This window comes from Oncorhynchus keta, chromosome 4, assembly GCF_023373465.1.
Source record: "Oncorhynchus keta strain PuntledgeMale-10-30-2019 chromosome 4, Oket_V2, whole genome shotgun sequence".
NCBI classification, from domain to species: domain Eukaryota; kingdom Metazoa; phylum Chordata; class Actinopteri; order Salmoniformes; family Salmonidae; genus Oncorhynchus; species Oncorhynchus keta.
In genome coordinates, this window is record NC_068424.1 from 57,479,363 (window position 1) to 57,498,111 (window position 18,749).

The 18,749-nt window shown below is 42.6% G+C and overlaps 1 protein-coding gene across 7 annotated transcripts in view; it reads right to left on the reverse strand.

Moving 5' to 3' along the window:
* The window catches only part of LOC118379326 (E3 ubiquitin-protein ligase RNF130-like), a 79,224-nt gene that overhangs the window by 31,946 nt on the left and 28,529 nt on the right, over nt 1–18,749 (reverse strand). For 4 of the 7 annotated variants that reach the window (XM_035766349.2, XM_035766344.2, XM_035766365.2 and 1 more), the window contains one exon: nt 5,042–5,304. In XM_035766349.2, the coding sequence (XP_035622242.1) occupies nt 5,042–5,304 (263 nt within the window). The remainder of the gene's footprint in view (nt 1–5,041; nt 5,305–18,749) is intronic. The other 3 variants (XM_035766382.2, XM_035766358.2, XM_035766374.2) reach the window with 1 other exon arrangement.

Here is an 18,749-nt window from a genome sequence, read left to right on the forward strand (position 1 = left end):
GAGCAGTGTCTAACTGTAGCTTTGTAGCCACAGTGTGGAGAGAGAACAGGGTCTAACTGTAGCTATGTAGTCACAGTGTGGAGAGAGCAGGGTCTGTTGTTGAAGGAAAAGCACTTGTTCATTGTCTTTCCACTGATGAAACAGGCTGGTGATTTGGTGATTTAGCAACAGTAGTGTAGACACAGTGAGAAAGATTGGGAGAGAGAGACAGCGATAGTGTTTATGTTTGTCAGGGTTGTACAGAGCAACCAGTTTACTCGCATAGGCGCCTAAATATTTTGCTGTGCGACCTGTAATTTTTATGTAGGGGTACCAGTGCGCATAGAAAAATGAACTATTGTAGTTTCATTATCTCAAATGTTTTTCATTGTGCTCCTAATTTTTTTGGTGTGCCTAAATTGTTCAACTTAAACGCACGCGCGAACCTAAAAGGTCCGCGTGGAGACCTGTATGTGTGCGTGTAGTTGGAAAAGAGACAAAGGCTAGTGATGAAAATGAGTCTAGCAACTTGCTAAAGCCAGCCTGATGTGTTGATTCAATATTGCATTGTCCGGATGGATGGCGGTATAGTAACATCTCACAGGAGAGCCCCACCGTTGCCGTGGAAATCACCAGGACGGGACCAGGACCAGGGCGGGATGTTCCCACAGAACCCTGGGGACACTATCAGGGGTGTGAAGACTGATGAAAGGGATGTTACTGTTCATAAAGAGTTATGAATGTTGATATGTCTCACTAGGAACGCACTGGTAGCGGCAATGTTGTTTCCACATTTCAATGACATTACACTGAACATAAATATAAAACACAGTATGTAAAGTGTTGGTTGGTCCCACGTTTCATGAGCTGAAATAAAAGATAACAGAAATGTTCCAAATGCACAAAAATATTATTTCTCTCAAATTTTGTGCACAAATGTGTGTCCATCCATGTTAGTGAGCATTTTGTCTTTGCGAAGGTAATCCATCCACCTGACAGGTGTGGCATATTAAGAAGCTGATTAAAATGGCATGATCATTACACACCCTGTGCTGGGGATAATAAAAGGCCATTAAAAATATGCAGTTTTGTCACACAACGCCACAGATCTTAAGTTGAGGGAGCGTGCAATTGGCATGCTGACTCCAGGAATGTCCACCAGAGCGTTGCCAGATAATTGAATGTTCATTTCTCTACCATAAGCCACCTCCAACATCGTTTTAGAGAATTTGGCAGTACGTCCAACTGGAGACACAACCGCAGACTAAATGTAACGACGCCAGCCCAGGACCTCCACATCCGGCTTCTTCACCTGTGGAATCATCTGAGACCAGTCACCTGGACAAATGATGAAACTGTCCACATCCGAAGAATTTCTGCACACTGTCAGAAAACGTCTCGGAGAAGCTCATCTGCGTGCTGCTCGTCCTCACCAGGGTCTTGACTGGACTGCAGTTCAGCACCGTAACCGCCTTCAGTGGGAAAATGCTCACCTTCAAATGGGCACTGGCACGCTGGAGAAGTGTGCTCTTCACAGATGAATCCCAGTTTCAACTGTACCATGCAGATAGCAGACGTTGTGAACAGAGTGCCCCATGTGGCAGTGGGGCAGGCATAAGCTACAGACAACGAACACAATTGCATTTTGGGGAATGCAATTTGAATGCACAGAGATACCGTGAAGAGATCCTGAGGTCCATTGTCATGCCATTCATACTCCACCATCACCTCATGTTTCAGCATGATAATGCACGGTCCCATGTCGCACTGTTCCTGGAAGCTGAAAATTTCCCAGTTCTTCCATGGCCTGCATACTCACCACACATTGAGCATATTTACCACAGTGTGTTCCAGTTCCCGCCAATATCCAGCAACTTCGCACAGCCATGGAAGAGGAGTGGGACAACATTCCACAGGCCACAATCAACAGCCTGATTAAATATGATGCGAAGGAGATATGTCATGCTGCATGAGGCAAAATGTGGTCACTCCAGATACTGATAGGTTTTCAGATACTAGCCAAGCATTTTTTTTTAAGGTGACCAAGAGATGCAGATTTGTATTCCCAGTCAGGTGAAATCCATAGATTAGGGCTTAATAAATTAATTTAAATTGACTGATGTCCTTATATGAACTGTAACTCAGTAAAATATTTGAAATAGTTTCATGTTGCGTTCATATAATTGACGTCTGTGCCCAGTGGGGTCTTACTGCATTGTAGGTTTTCTGGTTGATGTATTTTGAAGTGACTGGATTGAAATTTAATGTTGGGTTGAATGATCAGGCACATTTCTGTTGTCTGGACATCATTCCCATTGAGTTGATTAGTTTAAAATCTGGATTTGTTGTTCATTCCTTTTGTTTTCACAAACAAAGTGCACAGACATTTTTTTCATGTTGGTGGTGCATTCCTGCTTGACTTAGTTTAAAAGAGCAGTGAATTCACTCATACTTTGAAAACATGTTAGCAAGCTCCTGTGTGTATCACACAATCTTTTCTTTAGGACATTATTCTGAACTGACAACATGTGTAACCACGTTAAATCTTATTTAGGCGATAGTCATTCACTCAATTTGGAACTGTAATCTACCTCAATTGGGCCCACCAACAAGTGCTCCCGCACATTGGCTAACCGGGCTATCTGCATTGTGTCCCACCACCCGCCAACCCATCTTTTATGCTACTGCTACTCTCTGTTCATCATAAATGCAGAGTCACTTTAACTATATCTACATGTACATACTACCTCAATCAGCCTGACTAACTGGTGTCTGTATGTAGCCTCGTTACTTTTATAGCCTCGCTACTGTATATAGCCTGTCTTTTTACTGTGGTTTTATTTCTTTACTTACCTATTGTTCACCTAATACCTTTTTTGCACTATTGGTTAGAGCCTGTATTCGGCGTACGTGACAAATAAACTTGATTTGATTCTCTGTGTTATTCTGTAATTGTAACGATGTGCGCTGAGAGTCGAGAAGCAAGTTCAGGGAGTGTTTTAATAAATAAACGCAACATAATACAAAACAAGAAACTCGAACAATGCAGACATGAAACTGAAACAATAACGCCTGGGGAAGGAACCAAAGGGAGTGACATATAGAGGGAAGGTCATCAGGGAAGTGATGGAGTCCAGGGGAGTCTGATGACGCGTAGGTGCGCGTAACGGTGGTGACAGGTGCACGTTACGGTGGTGACAGGTGCACGTTACGGTGGTGACAGGTGCACGTTACGGTGGTGACAGGTGCACGCCATAATGAGCAGCCTGGTGACCTAGAGGCCGGAGAGGGAGCACATGTGACAGTAATGCATTTCATGTAATTGTTTAAGTGTCAATTATTTAGTGACTAATAAATCCTATTAGTTGAATTGAGTAAATGCAGTCCTTGCTTTACAGAGTAATTCGAAGATTGAATATGCGTTCATAATTTAGTAGGTATTTTGATAGTTAGTTACACTACACATATCATATGCTTGGGTACCACCTTGACATCCCTGATCTACTTGACTCAATAAACTAATGCTAGAACATTGGTCGCCAGGATTAGCTATTTGTATCTAGCCTTTTTCGTAACAGCTAAACGGGGATCCTAATAAAATACCAAATACCAATAATTGCAAGAAAGACATGTTTCATTCGTGAGTTGGTGATGTAATGATGCACTATCTCGCTAGATCCTCCAGAGACAGAGAGGGCGTGTTGCATTTATTCATATAATAATGAAGTCAGATTGATGACTGTAGTTAATTATTATTTAGTATAATTTCTACACATCTACATGCTTGTGTGTGTGTGAGAGAGAGACTCCCCCTATGATTAGAGGTAGTAGGTCTGGTCAGTCCCATTCACTACTACTAGAGGTCCGTGTGTAGATTAGAATGAACTTCTTTATAACTCACCTGATTAGTGGCTCTTCACTCATTAACACTGACCCCACTGATTTATACTGTGCCATAATGTGAAAGAATATACCTTGGGAGAGCGATCGCAAGAGAGGTGTGAGCTTTAGAAACACGCAGAAGCTGTTGACTGGGCAGTTGAGTGTGTTTGTTGGGTTACACTATCAACGTCCGTCACCTCTCTCCTCCTCAGAGAGCGAATGAGAACTACACTGTTATAGTGACCAGAGAATGCAATGACAAACATGGTAAGGGGTTGTTTCTGACAGATGACTTGAGAGAGAGGAGTCCCTCACTGGCAGATGCTACATTAGGAAACAATCTTAAAATGTCTCCTTGTTTGGAATTCTTTCCTTTTCCACAGAAAGGACTGTGGGGCTAAAGGAAATGAGACTATTTAAGATAATTGAAACAGGGCCACACTAACCTCTACTATCTTGGCTTAGATTGTCACAGTTCAGGTACTAAAGGTAGCGTCTTAGCACTAGACCAACAAAGGGTTGAGTGTGTATTTCAAAAATGCCAGACGCTGAGGAAGCAGCGTTTTACCACAACAATCCTCCATTAAGGATTCATAAGCAATTTATAGCATCAAAATTGTATGACTGCTTCCTCTTGCTGGCTTCCCCACCCAACAGGAGAGCGAGCAAGAGGGAGCACAGGGCGGTCAACATGAGCCAGACTACAAACATCTGGAGGGCATGAAAGAGAGGACAACTGGCACTTGACCTGCTCTTCACTTCCTTTACCTGATATGAGTCATCCAATTAGTCTGAAAACTGAAAATCAGTGTGTCAAAGTGACATTGAGAGCATAAGCCTCAACTAAAAGCTCCAAGCTTGGCAAAATGAGTCACCACTACTTCGCTCTAATGTAAAAATTTTTTTTTTTTTTAAATTCTTACATTAAAAAAAAAATTGAAAAAAAGGAGATGGATTTTTGTAGCCTTGGGTGTTAATATCAGGACCTCTGCCCTCTTACCAAATAAAAATCTAAAACAATGTGATATTTTTTACCTGACTGCAATACAACCATTCATATGTGGTAAAGGGTTTTGAGCTACATGTGTGGATCTCAATTTTACAAAAATTGGACCCTTAGTAAATAAACACCAAATAAATACCAGACAATAATAGAAAGAGTAACCATTAGCAAACATACTCTATGTCCTACCTGGCTGCGGTCACGTGCGTTCGTAAAGCGGATCTTCTGGATGAAGTAGAAGATGAGCCAGGCAGAGGAGATGATCATGAGTACGATGAAGGAGATGGAGACGAAGACCAGGGAGCCACGGTTGATGTTCTTGGCCTGGCCGTGTTGGCCCACCACCACACTCACCAGCACCGTCAGGTTCCTCTCCAGCAGACCCAGGATCTCCTTGCCGTAAGACTCGGTGATCATCACTGCCACCGTGTCGCCAGTACCTAAGAGAGTAGGGGGGAGTCAATAGTAGCTAGGTTTTAGTGGTAATCCAACCAGAAATGTTCTTTGGTGACACATCAAGCCAATGAAAAACCATGGCCAGTCAGTTCCAATCCATTGAGGTAGTCAGTCAGTTAGCATACACTTATTCATGTTCCCTCCACTATATGTATCTGCCAGCTTTTACACGTCAGATGCATAACACAATAATTGCATAGACAATCTCTTCACTCACGTTGACAGGATCCACAGAGCCAAGTCATTAACAAAATCTACAGATCTAGGAACAGTTCCCAGCTCTGGCAAAGTGGAACCAATCTCTTTAGCCACTATGAAAAGACTCAGAGCCAGTCAATAGATTCTCATTCCTAATTTATTAACACAGGGTTCTAAACACCTGCTCAGCCAAAACAACTGCGTAGTGACGGAGGATTGAATGTCCCATGGACTGAGGAAATACATGTGGAGACTGGAGAAATATATGCGTGAATATATTCATCATGTGAATAACATACCCTATGTGAATAAATCTGAACGATGAGGTCCCTGGTCCAGGTCTATACACAGCAACAAAGTGGATGTGGTATACATGCAGAGCAATTCATTCACTGACAATGATCGCAATGACTAGCAGAGAGCATTAGACAGTGGAAAAATATGAATAGTTTATTTTAAACTATACTGAGCAGTGGTAGAGCCACATGTGATCATCATCATCATCATCTTCATTTTAGTGAAATCCAGACAGCTGACTGCTACAGGCCAGGGGGAGTCATGTTACTGCTGGAGACGACTCCTCTCTGTCCCCCCGGGCTCTTTACCACAGCTTGCCTTGCCACTAATAGCAGCTGAAAGTGCACTTTGTGTGTCTGTGTGCGTGTAAGCGTGTCTACTGTACATCAGTGTTTGTGTGTATCCCGGTGTGTGTCTGCGTGTGTGTGTGTGTGTTTAGACCAATAAAGTGATGTTTCAGAAGCAGCAGAGAGAGTGCGGGGCAGTTTACCTTGCCCCATTATTGACGAATGGCCGACAGCACACTGATGTCACACACACCAGGGACATTTGTCTCAATCCTCATGCGAGTAAGACCACCAGCACCATGGCTGCTCTGTGCTAAAAAAAAACGTTGCGCCTCCAACATTAAAACAACATTGTGATGAAAGAAGTAACAAGACATTCCCTGACAGCTCAATCATCTTTTTAAATCACCAAACGCCCTTGAAAGTTTGACTTTGAATTATCAATAAACCATGGCTGCTTCTTATGAGATGGGAATTCCTCCAATACTTTTTTTTCTTGTAATTCAGAAGGCTGGGTATAATGACTCCCTGTCGTACAGGCTGAAAGGCAACAGTTAAGTCATTACGCTATTGATCTCTACCTCTCTCCATCTCTATACCTTTCCCTCCCTCTCTCCTCTGTGGAAGCCCTCTCTTAAAAGGTGCCCGTTAACCAAATGCCGCCTGGCTCCTGACTCAGCTTTTTTTGGGGAGCACGGGTGCCACAGGAGATGTGGCAATTGAGGCCACCTTTGCACTGAGCTTCCTGACAAAGAGGAGGAGGAAGAGGAGAGAGGGAGGAAGGGATATGTTCACATTGGCTAAGGGGGCTGGTTTTGTTTTGGTCATTCGGATTTGAAATCCCAAGGTTTGCGTGCACTTAAAAGGGATAGTTCACCCCACAATTACAGGGATAGTTCACCCCACAATTACAGGGATAGTTCACCCCACAATTACAGGGATAGTTCACCCCACAATTACAGGGATAGTTCACCCCACAATTACAGGGATAGTTCACTCCACAATTACAGGGATAGTTCACCCCACAATTACAGGGATAGTTCACCCCACAATTACAGGGATAGTTCACCCCACAATTACAGGGATAGTTCACTCCACAATTACAGGGATAGTTCACCCCACAATTACAGGGATAGTTCACCCCACAATTACAGGGATAGTTCACCCCACAATTACAGGGATAGTTCACCCCACAATTACAGGGATAGTTCACCCCACAATTACAGGGATAGTTCACCCCACAATTACAGGGATAGTTCACTCCACAATTACAGGGATAGTTCACCCCACAATTACAGGGATAGTTCACCCCACAATTACAGGGATAGTTCACCCCACAATTACAGGGATAGTTCACCCCACAATTACAGGGATAGTTCACCCCACAATTACAGGGATAGTTCACCCCACAATTACAGGGATAGTTCACTCCACAATTACAGGGATAGTTCACCCCACAATTACAGGGATAGTTCACTCCACAATTACAGGGATAGTTCACTCCACAATTACAGGGATAGTTCACCCCACAATTACAGGGATAGTTCACTCCACAATTACAGTTTTTCAGATGGTATCAATAGGGCTGTGACTAAAATGTAATAACCGTGTAACTGACGGTTATGGATGAAGACCATCATGAAAATAAAATAACCATCAAAACCATTTAATTACCTTTAATTTCATGTAGATAAGCGATCTGCTAGACGGGGGGCTATGGCACTTCAGTACAAATATTGTTTGATGTGTGGACATTCTTTTACACAATGTACGTTTTCTTTGTTTGCTAGTAAACTAATAGGTATTTTATTTAAAAAGGTTGGATGTTCTGACTATTCATTAATTATTCAACAGCAGTCGACAAGGTTGTACTGGCACTGAGGCCTACAATGCTCTAATGTTGTGTCAAATGGACAATGTGCCAATCCTCTTCAACCTGGCATGGTATAATTTGATACGGAAACTTTTCTTCATTTCTAGATGAATCAACGCTGATCAGGCCATGTCCTGACCGATATGGTGCACTAGGCGAGACCCCATTTTCTTTGTTGTCCTCCTATCCCCGCAATGTAGAATAATAGCCTAGGCTTCACAATGTCGGCCCATAATGTACTTCTATGAATGCCCACGTTGTCACGTTCTGAACTTAGTTCTGTTGTTATGTCTTTGTTTTAGTATGGTCAGGGCGTGAGTTGGGTGGGTTGTCTATGTTCCTTTTTCTATGATTTGGGATTTCTGTGTTTGGCCTGGTATGGTTCTCAGAGGCAGCAGTCAATCGTTGTCCCCGATTGAGAACCATACTTAGGTAGTCTGGTTTCACTTTTGAGTTGTGGGTGATTGTTTCCTGTGTCTGTGTTTGTACCACATGGGACTGTTTCGATTTTTGTTTGTTCATTTACATTGCTATTTTGTAGTGTTCAGTTTTATATATTAAAATGGACACTTACCACGTTGCGCATTGGTCCTCCGATCCTTCCTACTACTCTTCGTCAGAAGAGGACGAGGACAATCGTTACACATGTGGTACCCTACCGTTTGTAAAACAGGCAATTTACCACTAATCCCTGTAATTTTGTTACATTAAAATGTAGGTTAATGCATGAATTAATTACAGTAATATACGATTCTAATTCTCGGAATGGAAATGTTGTTTGTAGAGTTCAAAACTTGAGAGAAACATGTTTTGGTTTATTTCATAACCACAATTTACCTGCACCATGTGAGCAATGAGCATGTGTCCGATTTCTCTGTCCTGTTAATGGAGGGCGTGCACCTGAGCACACATAGAAATATCTGGTCTACTTCTCGCAAATGTCAAATGCAAGTGCTTAGCTGGGCTTCTCAGTCCTCTTTTGTTAACATCCATTCAAGTGATAATAGTTCCTCACAGTATTTGGATAATCTTTCCAACATTCCCACTCGATAATCAGCAAGGCTGATAAATAGGTTATGGACATGTTGTATTTGTTTCTATTTTAATGATCTTATCTTCATACTATAGCATAGCTGTCCCCTTCACACTTTCATTGTCAATTCATTAACACTGCCATTTTAGTCAGTTGGTAGAGCATGGCGCTTGTAACGCCAGGGTAGTGGGTTCGATTCCCGGGACCACCCATACGTAGAATGTATGCACACATGACTGTAAGTCGCTTTGGATAAAAGCGTCAGCTAAATGGCATATATTATTATAATTTATTATTATGTTCTTATTCAGAGTGAATTACAGTTAGTGCATTCATCTTAAGATAGCAAGGTGGGGACAACCACATATCACAGTCATATTAAGTACATTTTTCCTCCTTAACGTGGTGAGAGGGCCAAGAGACCAGAGGTGGCAGAATGGAGTGTTTGGGTTGTTGTGTAGGGTTTAAGCATAGCCTGAAGGTAGGGAGGGTCAGTTGAACACCAGGCAGGCTGCAGTATTCTGGATACGTTGCAGGGGTTTGATGGAACAAGCAGGGAGCCCAGCCAACAGAGTTGCAGTAGTCCAGACAGGAGAGGACAAGTGCCTGGATTAGGACCTGTGCTGCTTCCTGTGTGAGGTAGGGTCGTACTCTAATGATGTTGTAGAACAGGAACCTGCAGGAGCGAGTCTCTGCTTTGATGTTTTGCAAAGAACATCAAGGTGTTGAACAGGGTCACGCCAAGGTTCTATACACTCTGGAAGGGGGTCAACGTGGAGTTGTCAACCATGATGGAGAGGTCTTTCAGTGGGCAGGCCTTCCATGGGAGGAACAGCAGCTCAGTCTTAATTCATCATCTTATAGCTGTTAGCAGTTGATGTTATTCTTCAATAACACAGAACCCAAAACAAATCAGGGGGAGAAAAATTGGTTTATTCAAAAATAACAAATGTTATGCTGAGAGGTAGATGTTCCTTCTTTCCTGTCCTCAGTTCTCTCCACAGAACAAAGATAAATTACATAATGTATAACCCCCAACCCTTGCCTGTGGTTGACCAATTAGAATTCCTTGCAGTAAAATTGGGCCAATGACCAAATAACAAGTATCCTGTTTCAGGCTTAATGTGTAGACGATTCAGACCAATGATATCTTGTCACACGTAGCTATGAGTCCAGGACTGAAAGCCTTACACAGGTTCTAAACAGATGTTGAATTGAAAAATAACTTTCCATTGATCGTTAATTCCCTTTTGACCTCTAGTCCTTTGCGTTGTGTATAATATTCTTACGTAGGCTTTCCTGAAAGTAGGCTACGGTAGGCATAGGTGTTTTTAATACGTTTTAAGGAAAGGAGAAATATTTGCTCGTGTCGGACATACACTGGCGGCTTTGAATGACGAGTGCTTTTACGGGTTGGGTGTATGCGAGTTTGCTGATTGTCTCTATAGGCCTATATGTCCATTCAGAAAGTTTCCTAAAGCAGCCTGTCTGGATTCCATCTCTTTAATACAATTCAAATGCTCCTGTTATGATTTAATCTTGTAAAAGGCCTGTTTATCCTACTATAAATATGAATTGCCCTCACTTCACCATCTAAACCAGGGAGGGGCAACTGGGGACCCGCATTTTGAAGGCCCTCTGATCAATTCCTTCCTGAGGAACTCAGTCAGGGTCTCAACTTACTGTTGAGACTAGGAATAGTAGAATACACAAGGTGCAATTTCAAAATTTGGTTGTGCATCAGTTTTGATCTAGTTAAGACAATCAATTAGCCCATGTCAGCTAACTTTTTTAAGATTAGTAAATTAGTTTAGCGGCCAAGTATTTAAACTTGTTATCATGGTTGAATTACCGGCCAGGGGGCCCGCATTGATTTGTTAGTATCACTCCGATATAATTTTTCATTAATCTTTTAATTAACTAGGCACACTCTTGGCATTTGGGGTGGCAGGTAGCCTAGTGGTTAAGGCGTTGGGCCAGTAACTGAAAGGTTGCTGGATCGAATCCCCGAGCTGACAAGGTAAAAATATGTCATTCTACCCCTGAACAAGGCAGTTAACCCACTGTTCCCCGGTTGGCCATCATTATAAATGAGAATTTGTTCTTAACTGACTTGCCTAGTTAAATAAAAGGTAAAAATGAAAATAATAATTAAGAATAAAACTGCAAAAATGTTCTCCACCTTATGGCAATATGTGTAACATTGCACAATTTAATTTTTATTGTATATCCGATGTGCATCAACACAAAACACGCACACCCTTGCCCTGGCCCTAACACACACACACACACATATGATCTGCACCACCTCTGCTTATCACAAAAGAAGTGCACCTGCCTTTATGATGCGCTCTATTAACCAGGGATCGATGGGAAAATCACAGCCAGTCAAAACAATGGGCCGTGCGCGGCGGGCCGCTACCATTAGATTTATGGGGCCACGCCAGTTCACCATAGACCCAGCACTGGTTAGGCTAGGCCAGTTCTCCATAGACCCAGCACTGATTAGGCTAGGCCAGTTCACCATAGACCCAGCACTGATTAGGCTAGGCCAGTTCTCCATAGACCCAGCACTGATTAGGCTAGGCCAGTTCACCATAGACCCAGCACTGATTAGGCTAGGCCAGTTCACCATAGACCCAGCACTGATTAGGCTAGGCCAGTTCACCATAGACCCAGCACTGGTTAGGCTAGGCCAGTTCACCATAGACCCAGCACTGATTAGGCTAGGCCAGTTCACCATAGACCCAGCACTGATTAGGCTAGGCCAGTTCACCATAGACCCAGCACTGATTAGGCTAGGCCAGTTCACCATAGACTCAGCACTGATTAGGCTAGGCCAGTTCACCATAGACCCAGCACTGATTAGGCTAGGCCAGTTCACCATAGACTCAGCACTGATTAGGCTAGGCCAGTTCACCATAGACCCAGCACTGATTAGGCTAGGCCAGTTCACCATAGACCCAGCACTGATTAGGCTAGGCCAGTTCACCATAGACCCAGCACTGATTAGGCTAGGCCAGTTCACCATAGACCCAGCACTGATTATGTTAGGCCATCCCAGACCCAGCAGAAGTGTTATACCATAGCCCAGGGGCCAACCAGCCATGATGCAGCTTGACTTATTAACTACAGTGCCACATGCTAAAGGTTCATATCTTTTAAAGTTAAGATGAACTAGTCTCATATCCTCCTACTCTGTAACCCTGAAAATATATGAACAAGCTAACACATAAAAAAATGAGCAATACTTTGGGTTGACCTTTGAGTTGAACTGAAATTGGATAAAAAGACATCTGTGATTAAACTCAAACCGTTAATTTAAAAACAGAATGCAACTAAAGTGGTTTGCTTTCATCACAATTAAATCATTTGTCATTATCTACAGCTACTGATTACAGCTAAGTAATTAGATTGTAGTTGTCAAATGTAGTCGTACAGTAAATACATGATGGTATAAGGGCAACAATGTTAAGATGGTATAAGGGCAACAATGTTAAGAGTTACTAAGTGTCTAAATTACTTTACACAGCGAGGAATGATATATTAGGTAGCCTAGTGATTAGAGGTTTGGGCCAGTAACCGAAAGGTTGCTAGATCGAATCCCCAAGCTGACAAGGTAAAAATCTGTCGTTCTGCCCCTGAACAAGGCAGTTAACCCACTGTTCCTATGCCATCATTGTAAATAAGAATTTGTTTATAACTGACTTGCCTAGTTAAATAAAGGTTAAGTAAAAAAAAAAAAGTTTTTAAAAGTGTGTGTGCACGCTCTTCAGTGAGTGTGTGTTGCGTCTGAGAGGGCAGGTGCATAAGCGAACAGTCTTTTCTCTGATGACTCATGCAGTAGTCATCTGGTGTGTCTGTCCTGTTTGAGCATCCACTGAGAGTAGAACTAGCAGGGGGAGCATTAACTAACCTTCACCTGTTTGTCACACAATGATAAAGCCAGGTCCTCAGCCTTGTGACTACCACAGTCCCAGAGATGCTGACACTGATAACATACGCACAAGCATGTAAGCACAGTTGCCTACAGGTAATTGGCTGATAACACAGCCAAAAACACAGTAAGACGCTGGGCTAGAATGAGACTGCAGGGACCACAAGAGCAGGCATAAACAAGATTCTCGCCCTCTTCCACAATGACTACCACCCTGTAGCACTCACATCTATAATCATGAAGCGCTTTGAGAGGCTGGTTATGGTACACATCAACTCCATCATCCCAGAGCCACTTCAATTTGCATACTGCCCAAACAGATCCATAGACGATGCAATCTCAATTACACTCCACACTGCCCTTACCCGCCTAGAAAAGAGGTATACCTATGTGAGAATGCTGTTCATTGACTACAGCTCAGCGTTCAGCACAATTGTCCACTCCAAGCTCGTCACCAAGCTTAGGACCTTCTGCACCTGGATCATGGACTTCCTGACAGGCAGACCGCAGGTGATGAGGGTAGGAATCCCCTCCGGGTAACATCTCCTCTGCCACGCTGACCCTCAACACGGGGGCCCCACAGGGGTGTGTGCTTAGTCCCCTCCTGTACTCCCTGTTCACCCAAAACTGTGTGGGCATGCTGACGACACGACGGTGGTAGGCCTGATCACCGGCAACAATGAGAGGGCCTACAGGGAGGTCAGTGACCTGGCAGGGAGGTGTCAGACAACAATCTCTCCTTCAATGTCAGTAAGTCCAAGGAGCGGATTGTGGGACTACAGGAAACTGGAGGGTGAGCACTCCCCCATCCACATCAACAGGGCTGCAGTGAAGTAGGTTGAGATCTTCAAGTTCCTCAGTGTCCAATATCACTAATGACTCAAAAATGGTCCACATGCACACTCACAGTCGTGAAGAAGGTGCGAAAGTGCCTCTTCCCCCTCGGGAGGTTGAAAAGGTTTGGCATGGGCCCTCAAATCCTCAAAAATGTCTACAGCTGTACAATTGAGAGCATCTTGACTGGCTAATTCATTGCTTGGTTTAGTTAAAAGCACCACGCTCGATCGCATGGTGCTACAGAGGGTGGTGCGGACAGCTTCGTACATTACTGGGGCTGAGCTCCCTGCCATCCAGGATCTCTATATCAGTGTGAAAGGAAAGCCCGGATAATCATTAAAGACACTAGCCACCCAAGCTATAGACTGTTCTCTGTGCTTCCCGACAACAAACGTTACATTAAGTCTGACACCAACAGGCTCTTGAACAGCTTTTCTCCCCAAGCCATAAAACCACTAAATAGCTAACAAAATGGCTACACAGAGAGTTGACACTTGTATTTTATTTTGCACTCTCCCTATGCACACGCACAGGGAACTACACACTCATGCAAAATGTCACTCCAACATACGCACTAACACTCAATTCATCATTTGCTTACACAAAATAATATGCACATACAGAACCAGTGAAAAGTTTAGACACACCTACTCATTCAATGGTTTATCTATTGTAGAATAACAGTGAAGACATCAAAACTATACAATCACACATGATATCATGTAGCAACCAAAAAAGTGTTTGAAGAATCTAAAACATATTTTAGATTCTTCAAAGTATCCACCCCTTTGCCATGCTGATTGCCAAGAGTGTGTAAAGCTCTCTCACAACCAGCTTCACCTGGAATGCTTTTCCAACAGTCTAGAAGGAGTTCCCACATAAGCCAAGCAATTGTTCGATGCTTTTCCTTCACTCTGCATTCCAACTCCTCCCAAACCATCTCAAATTTGGTTGAGGTTAGGTGATTGTGGAGGCCAGGTCATCTGATGCAGCACTCCATCACTCTCCTCCTTGGTCAGATAGCCCTTACAGAAATACAGCCTGGGAGGTGTGTTTGGGGTAATTGTCCTGTTTAAAAACAAATTATAGTCCCACTAAGCACAAACCAGATGGGATGGCGTATCGCTACAGAATGCTGTGGTAGCCATGTTGGTTAACTTCTTATGGCTGCAGGGGCAGTGTTGAGTAGCTTGGATGAAAAGGTGCCCATTGTAAACGGCCAGCTCCTCAGTCTCAGCTGCTAATATATGTATATTATTATTAGTATTGGATAGAAAATACTAACGTTTCCAAAACTGTCAAAATATTGTCTGTGAGTATAAAATAACTGATATTGCAGGCGAAACCCTGAGGGATATCAAACCAGGAAGTGGCTTCTATTTTGAAAACTCCATGTTCCATAGCCTCCTTTTATGGTGGGTGTATCAACCAGATTCCTTTTCCTATCGATTCCTCAAGGTGTCAGTCTTCAGACATAGTATCAGGCTTTTATTTAGAAAAATGAGCCAAAACTATAACATCGCGTCAAGTGTTCGCATGAGTTTTGCTCACACAACAGAGTTTGGGCAGACATTGCCGTTCACTCTCCTACTGAACAAGACCGTTACGGTTGATATATTATTGATTATATATTTTAAAAACAACCTGAGGATTGATTATAAAAACGTTTGACATGTTTCTGTGAATTTGTCTGCGTTGTCGTGACCGCTCATTCCTGTGGATTTCTAAACATAACGCGCCAAACAAACGGAGGTATTTTGGATATAAAAATAATCTATGGAACAAAAGGAACTTTTATTCTGTAACTGTGAGTCTCGTGTGTGAAAACATCCGAAGATCAAAGGTAAACTTAATTTGATTGCTTTTCTGATTTACGTGTCCGAGCTACTTGATGCTAAGTGTACTTAATGTTTTGTCAAGCGATCAATAAACTTACAAACTCTTGGATTGCTTTCGCTGTAAAGCATAATTTCAAAATCTGACATGACAGGTGGATTAACAAAAGGCTAAGCTGTGCTTTCCTATATTGCACTTGTGATTTCATGAATATAAATATTTGTTGTAATATTGTATGAATGTGGCGCTATGCTATTCAGTGGTTGTTGATGATAATTTTCCCGTTAACGGGATTGCAGTCATAACAAGTAAAGTATGCCTCGAATTCTAAATAAATCATAGACCGTGTCACCAGCAAAGAACCCCCACACCATCACACCTCCTCCATACTAAAACAGTGGGAACCACACATACTGAGATCATCCGTTCACCTACTCTGCGTCTCACAAAGACACAGCGGATGGGATCAAAAATCTCTCATTTGGACTCAGACCAACCAAAAAGGACAGATTTCCACTGGTCTAATGTCCATTGCTCCTGTTTCTTGGCCATATTATTTGTGTCCTTTAGTAGTGGTTTCCTTGCAGCAATTCGACCATGAAGGCCTGATTCACACAGTCTCCTCTGAACAGTTGATGTTGAGAGGTGTCTGTTTCTCGAACTCTGAAGCATTTACTTGGGCTGCAATTTCTGAGGCTGGTAACTCTAATGAACTTATCCTCTGCAGCAGAGGTAACTGGGTCTTCCTTTCCTGTGGCGGTCCTCATTAGAGCCAGTGTCATCATAGTGCTTGATGGTTTTTCAAAGTTCTTGAAATGTTCAGCATTGGCTGACCTTCATGTCTTAAAGTAATGGACTGTAGTTTGTCTTTGCTTATTTGAGCTGTTCTTGCCATAATATGGTCTTCTACCAAATAGGGCTTTCTTCTGTACACCACCCTACCTCGACACAACACAAATGATTGGATAAAACGCATTAATGAAAGAAATTCCACAAAATATAAAAGCACACCTATTAATTGAAATGCATTCCAGGGGACTACAACATGAAGCTGGTTGAGAGAATGCCAAGAGTGTGCAAAGCTCTTATCAAGGAAAAGGGTAGGTACAATGAAGAATATCAAAAATTGTCACGTGCTCCCTCTCCAGTTTCTAGCTCACCAGGCTGCTCGTTATGGCGCACACCTGTCACAATCGTTACACGCACCTGCGTCTCAGACTCCATTACTTCATTGATTATCACACACACACACACACACACACACACACAGTTAAAGTAGGAAGTTTACAAAAACATAGGTTGGAGTCATTAAAACTACTTTTTCAACCACAACACACATTTCTTGTTAACAAACTATAGTTTTGGCAAGTCGGTTAGGACATCTACTTTGCGAGTATTTTTCCAACAATTGTTTACAGACAGATTATTTTACCTATAATTCACTGTATCACAATTCCAGTGGGTCAGAAGTTTACATACACTAAGTTGACTGTGCCTTTTAACAGCTTGGAAAATTCTGTCATGGCTTTAGAAGCTTCTGATAGGCTAATTGACATCATTTGAGTCAATTGGAGGTGTACCTGTGGATGTATTTCAAGGTATACCTTCAAACTCAGTGCCTCTTTGCTTGACATCATGGGAAAATCAAAAGAAATCAGCCAAGACCTCAGAAAAAAAATTGTAGACCTACACATATCTGGTTCATCCTTGGGAGCAACTTCCAAACGCCTGAAGGCGTCACTACTGGACACCCTGGTTCGAATCCAGCAAAATACCTTGTGAAGATGCTGGAGGAAACACGTACAAAAGTATCTATATCCACAGTAAAAACGAGTTCGATATCGACATAACCTGAAAGGCCGCTCAGCAAGGAAGAAGCCACTGCTCCAAACCCGCCATAAAAAAAGCCAGACTACGGTTTGCAACTGCACATGGGGACAAAGATCTTACTTTTTGGAGAAATGTCCTCTGGTCTGATGAAACAAAAAGGCTTGCAAGCCGAAGAACACCATCCTAGCCGTGAAGCACGGGGGTGGCAGCATCATGTTGTGGGGGTGCTTTGCTGCACGAGGAACTGGTGCACTTCACGAAAAAGATGGCAACATGAGGGAGGAAAAGTATGTGAATATATTGAACGAATCAGTCAGGAAGTTAAAGCTTGGTCACAAATGGGACTTCCAAATGGACAATGACCCCAAGCATACTTCCAAAGTTTTGATAAAATTGCTTAAGGACAACAAAGTCAAGGTATTGGAGTGGCTGGCCATCAATCCTATAGAAAATGTGTGGGCAGAACTGAAAAAAAAGCATTTGCGAGCAAGGAGGCCTACAAACCTGCCTCAGTTACACCAGCTCTGTCAGGAGGAATGGGCCAAAATTCACCCAACTTATTGTGAGAAGCTTGTGGAAGGCTACCTGAAAGACGATGCTAATAAATACTGATTGAGTGTATGGAAACTTCTGACCCACTGGGGATATGATGAAAGAAAGAAAATCTTGAAGAAAATCACTTACTATTATTCTGAAATTTCATATTCTCAAAATGAAGTGGTGATCCTAACTGACCTAAGACAGGGATTTTTACTAGGAATAAATGTCAGGAATTGTGAACAACTGAGTGTAAATGTATTTGGCTAAGGTGTATGTAAACTTCCGACTTCAACTGTATTTCACTCCCTTCGGTTCCTTCCCCAGGTGTCATTGTTTCTGTTCCAGTTTCACGTCTGTGCGTTGTTCGGGTTTCTTGTTTTGTATTATGTTTTCATTTATTTTTTAATTAAATTATTCACTCCCTGAACTTGCTTTCTGACTCCCAGCGCACGCACACGTTACAAATATAAACATTTTGGTTACTACATGATTACATAGTTGATGTCTTCACTACTATTCTACAATGTAGAACATAATAAAAACTAAAACCTTGAAATGATTGTGTCCAAACTTTTGACTGGTGCTCTACATTTATACTGACGTTACACACACACACAATCACCATATGCGCTGCTGCTACTCTGTTCATCACATATCCTTATGCCTAGTCACCTTTCCCTAAACATATCTACTTCTGTTACTCCAGTATCCCTGCACATTGTAAATATGGTACTGAGACTGACTGACCCTGGATATAGCTT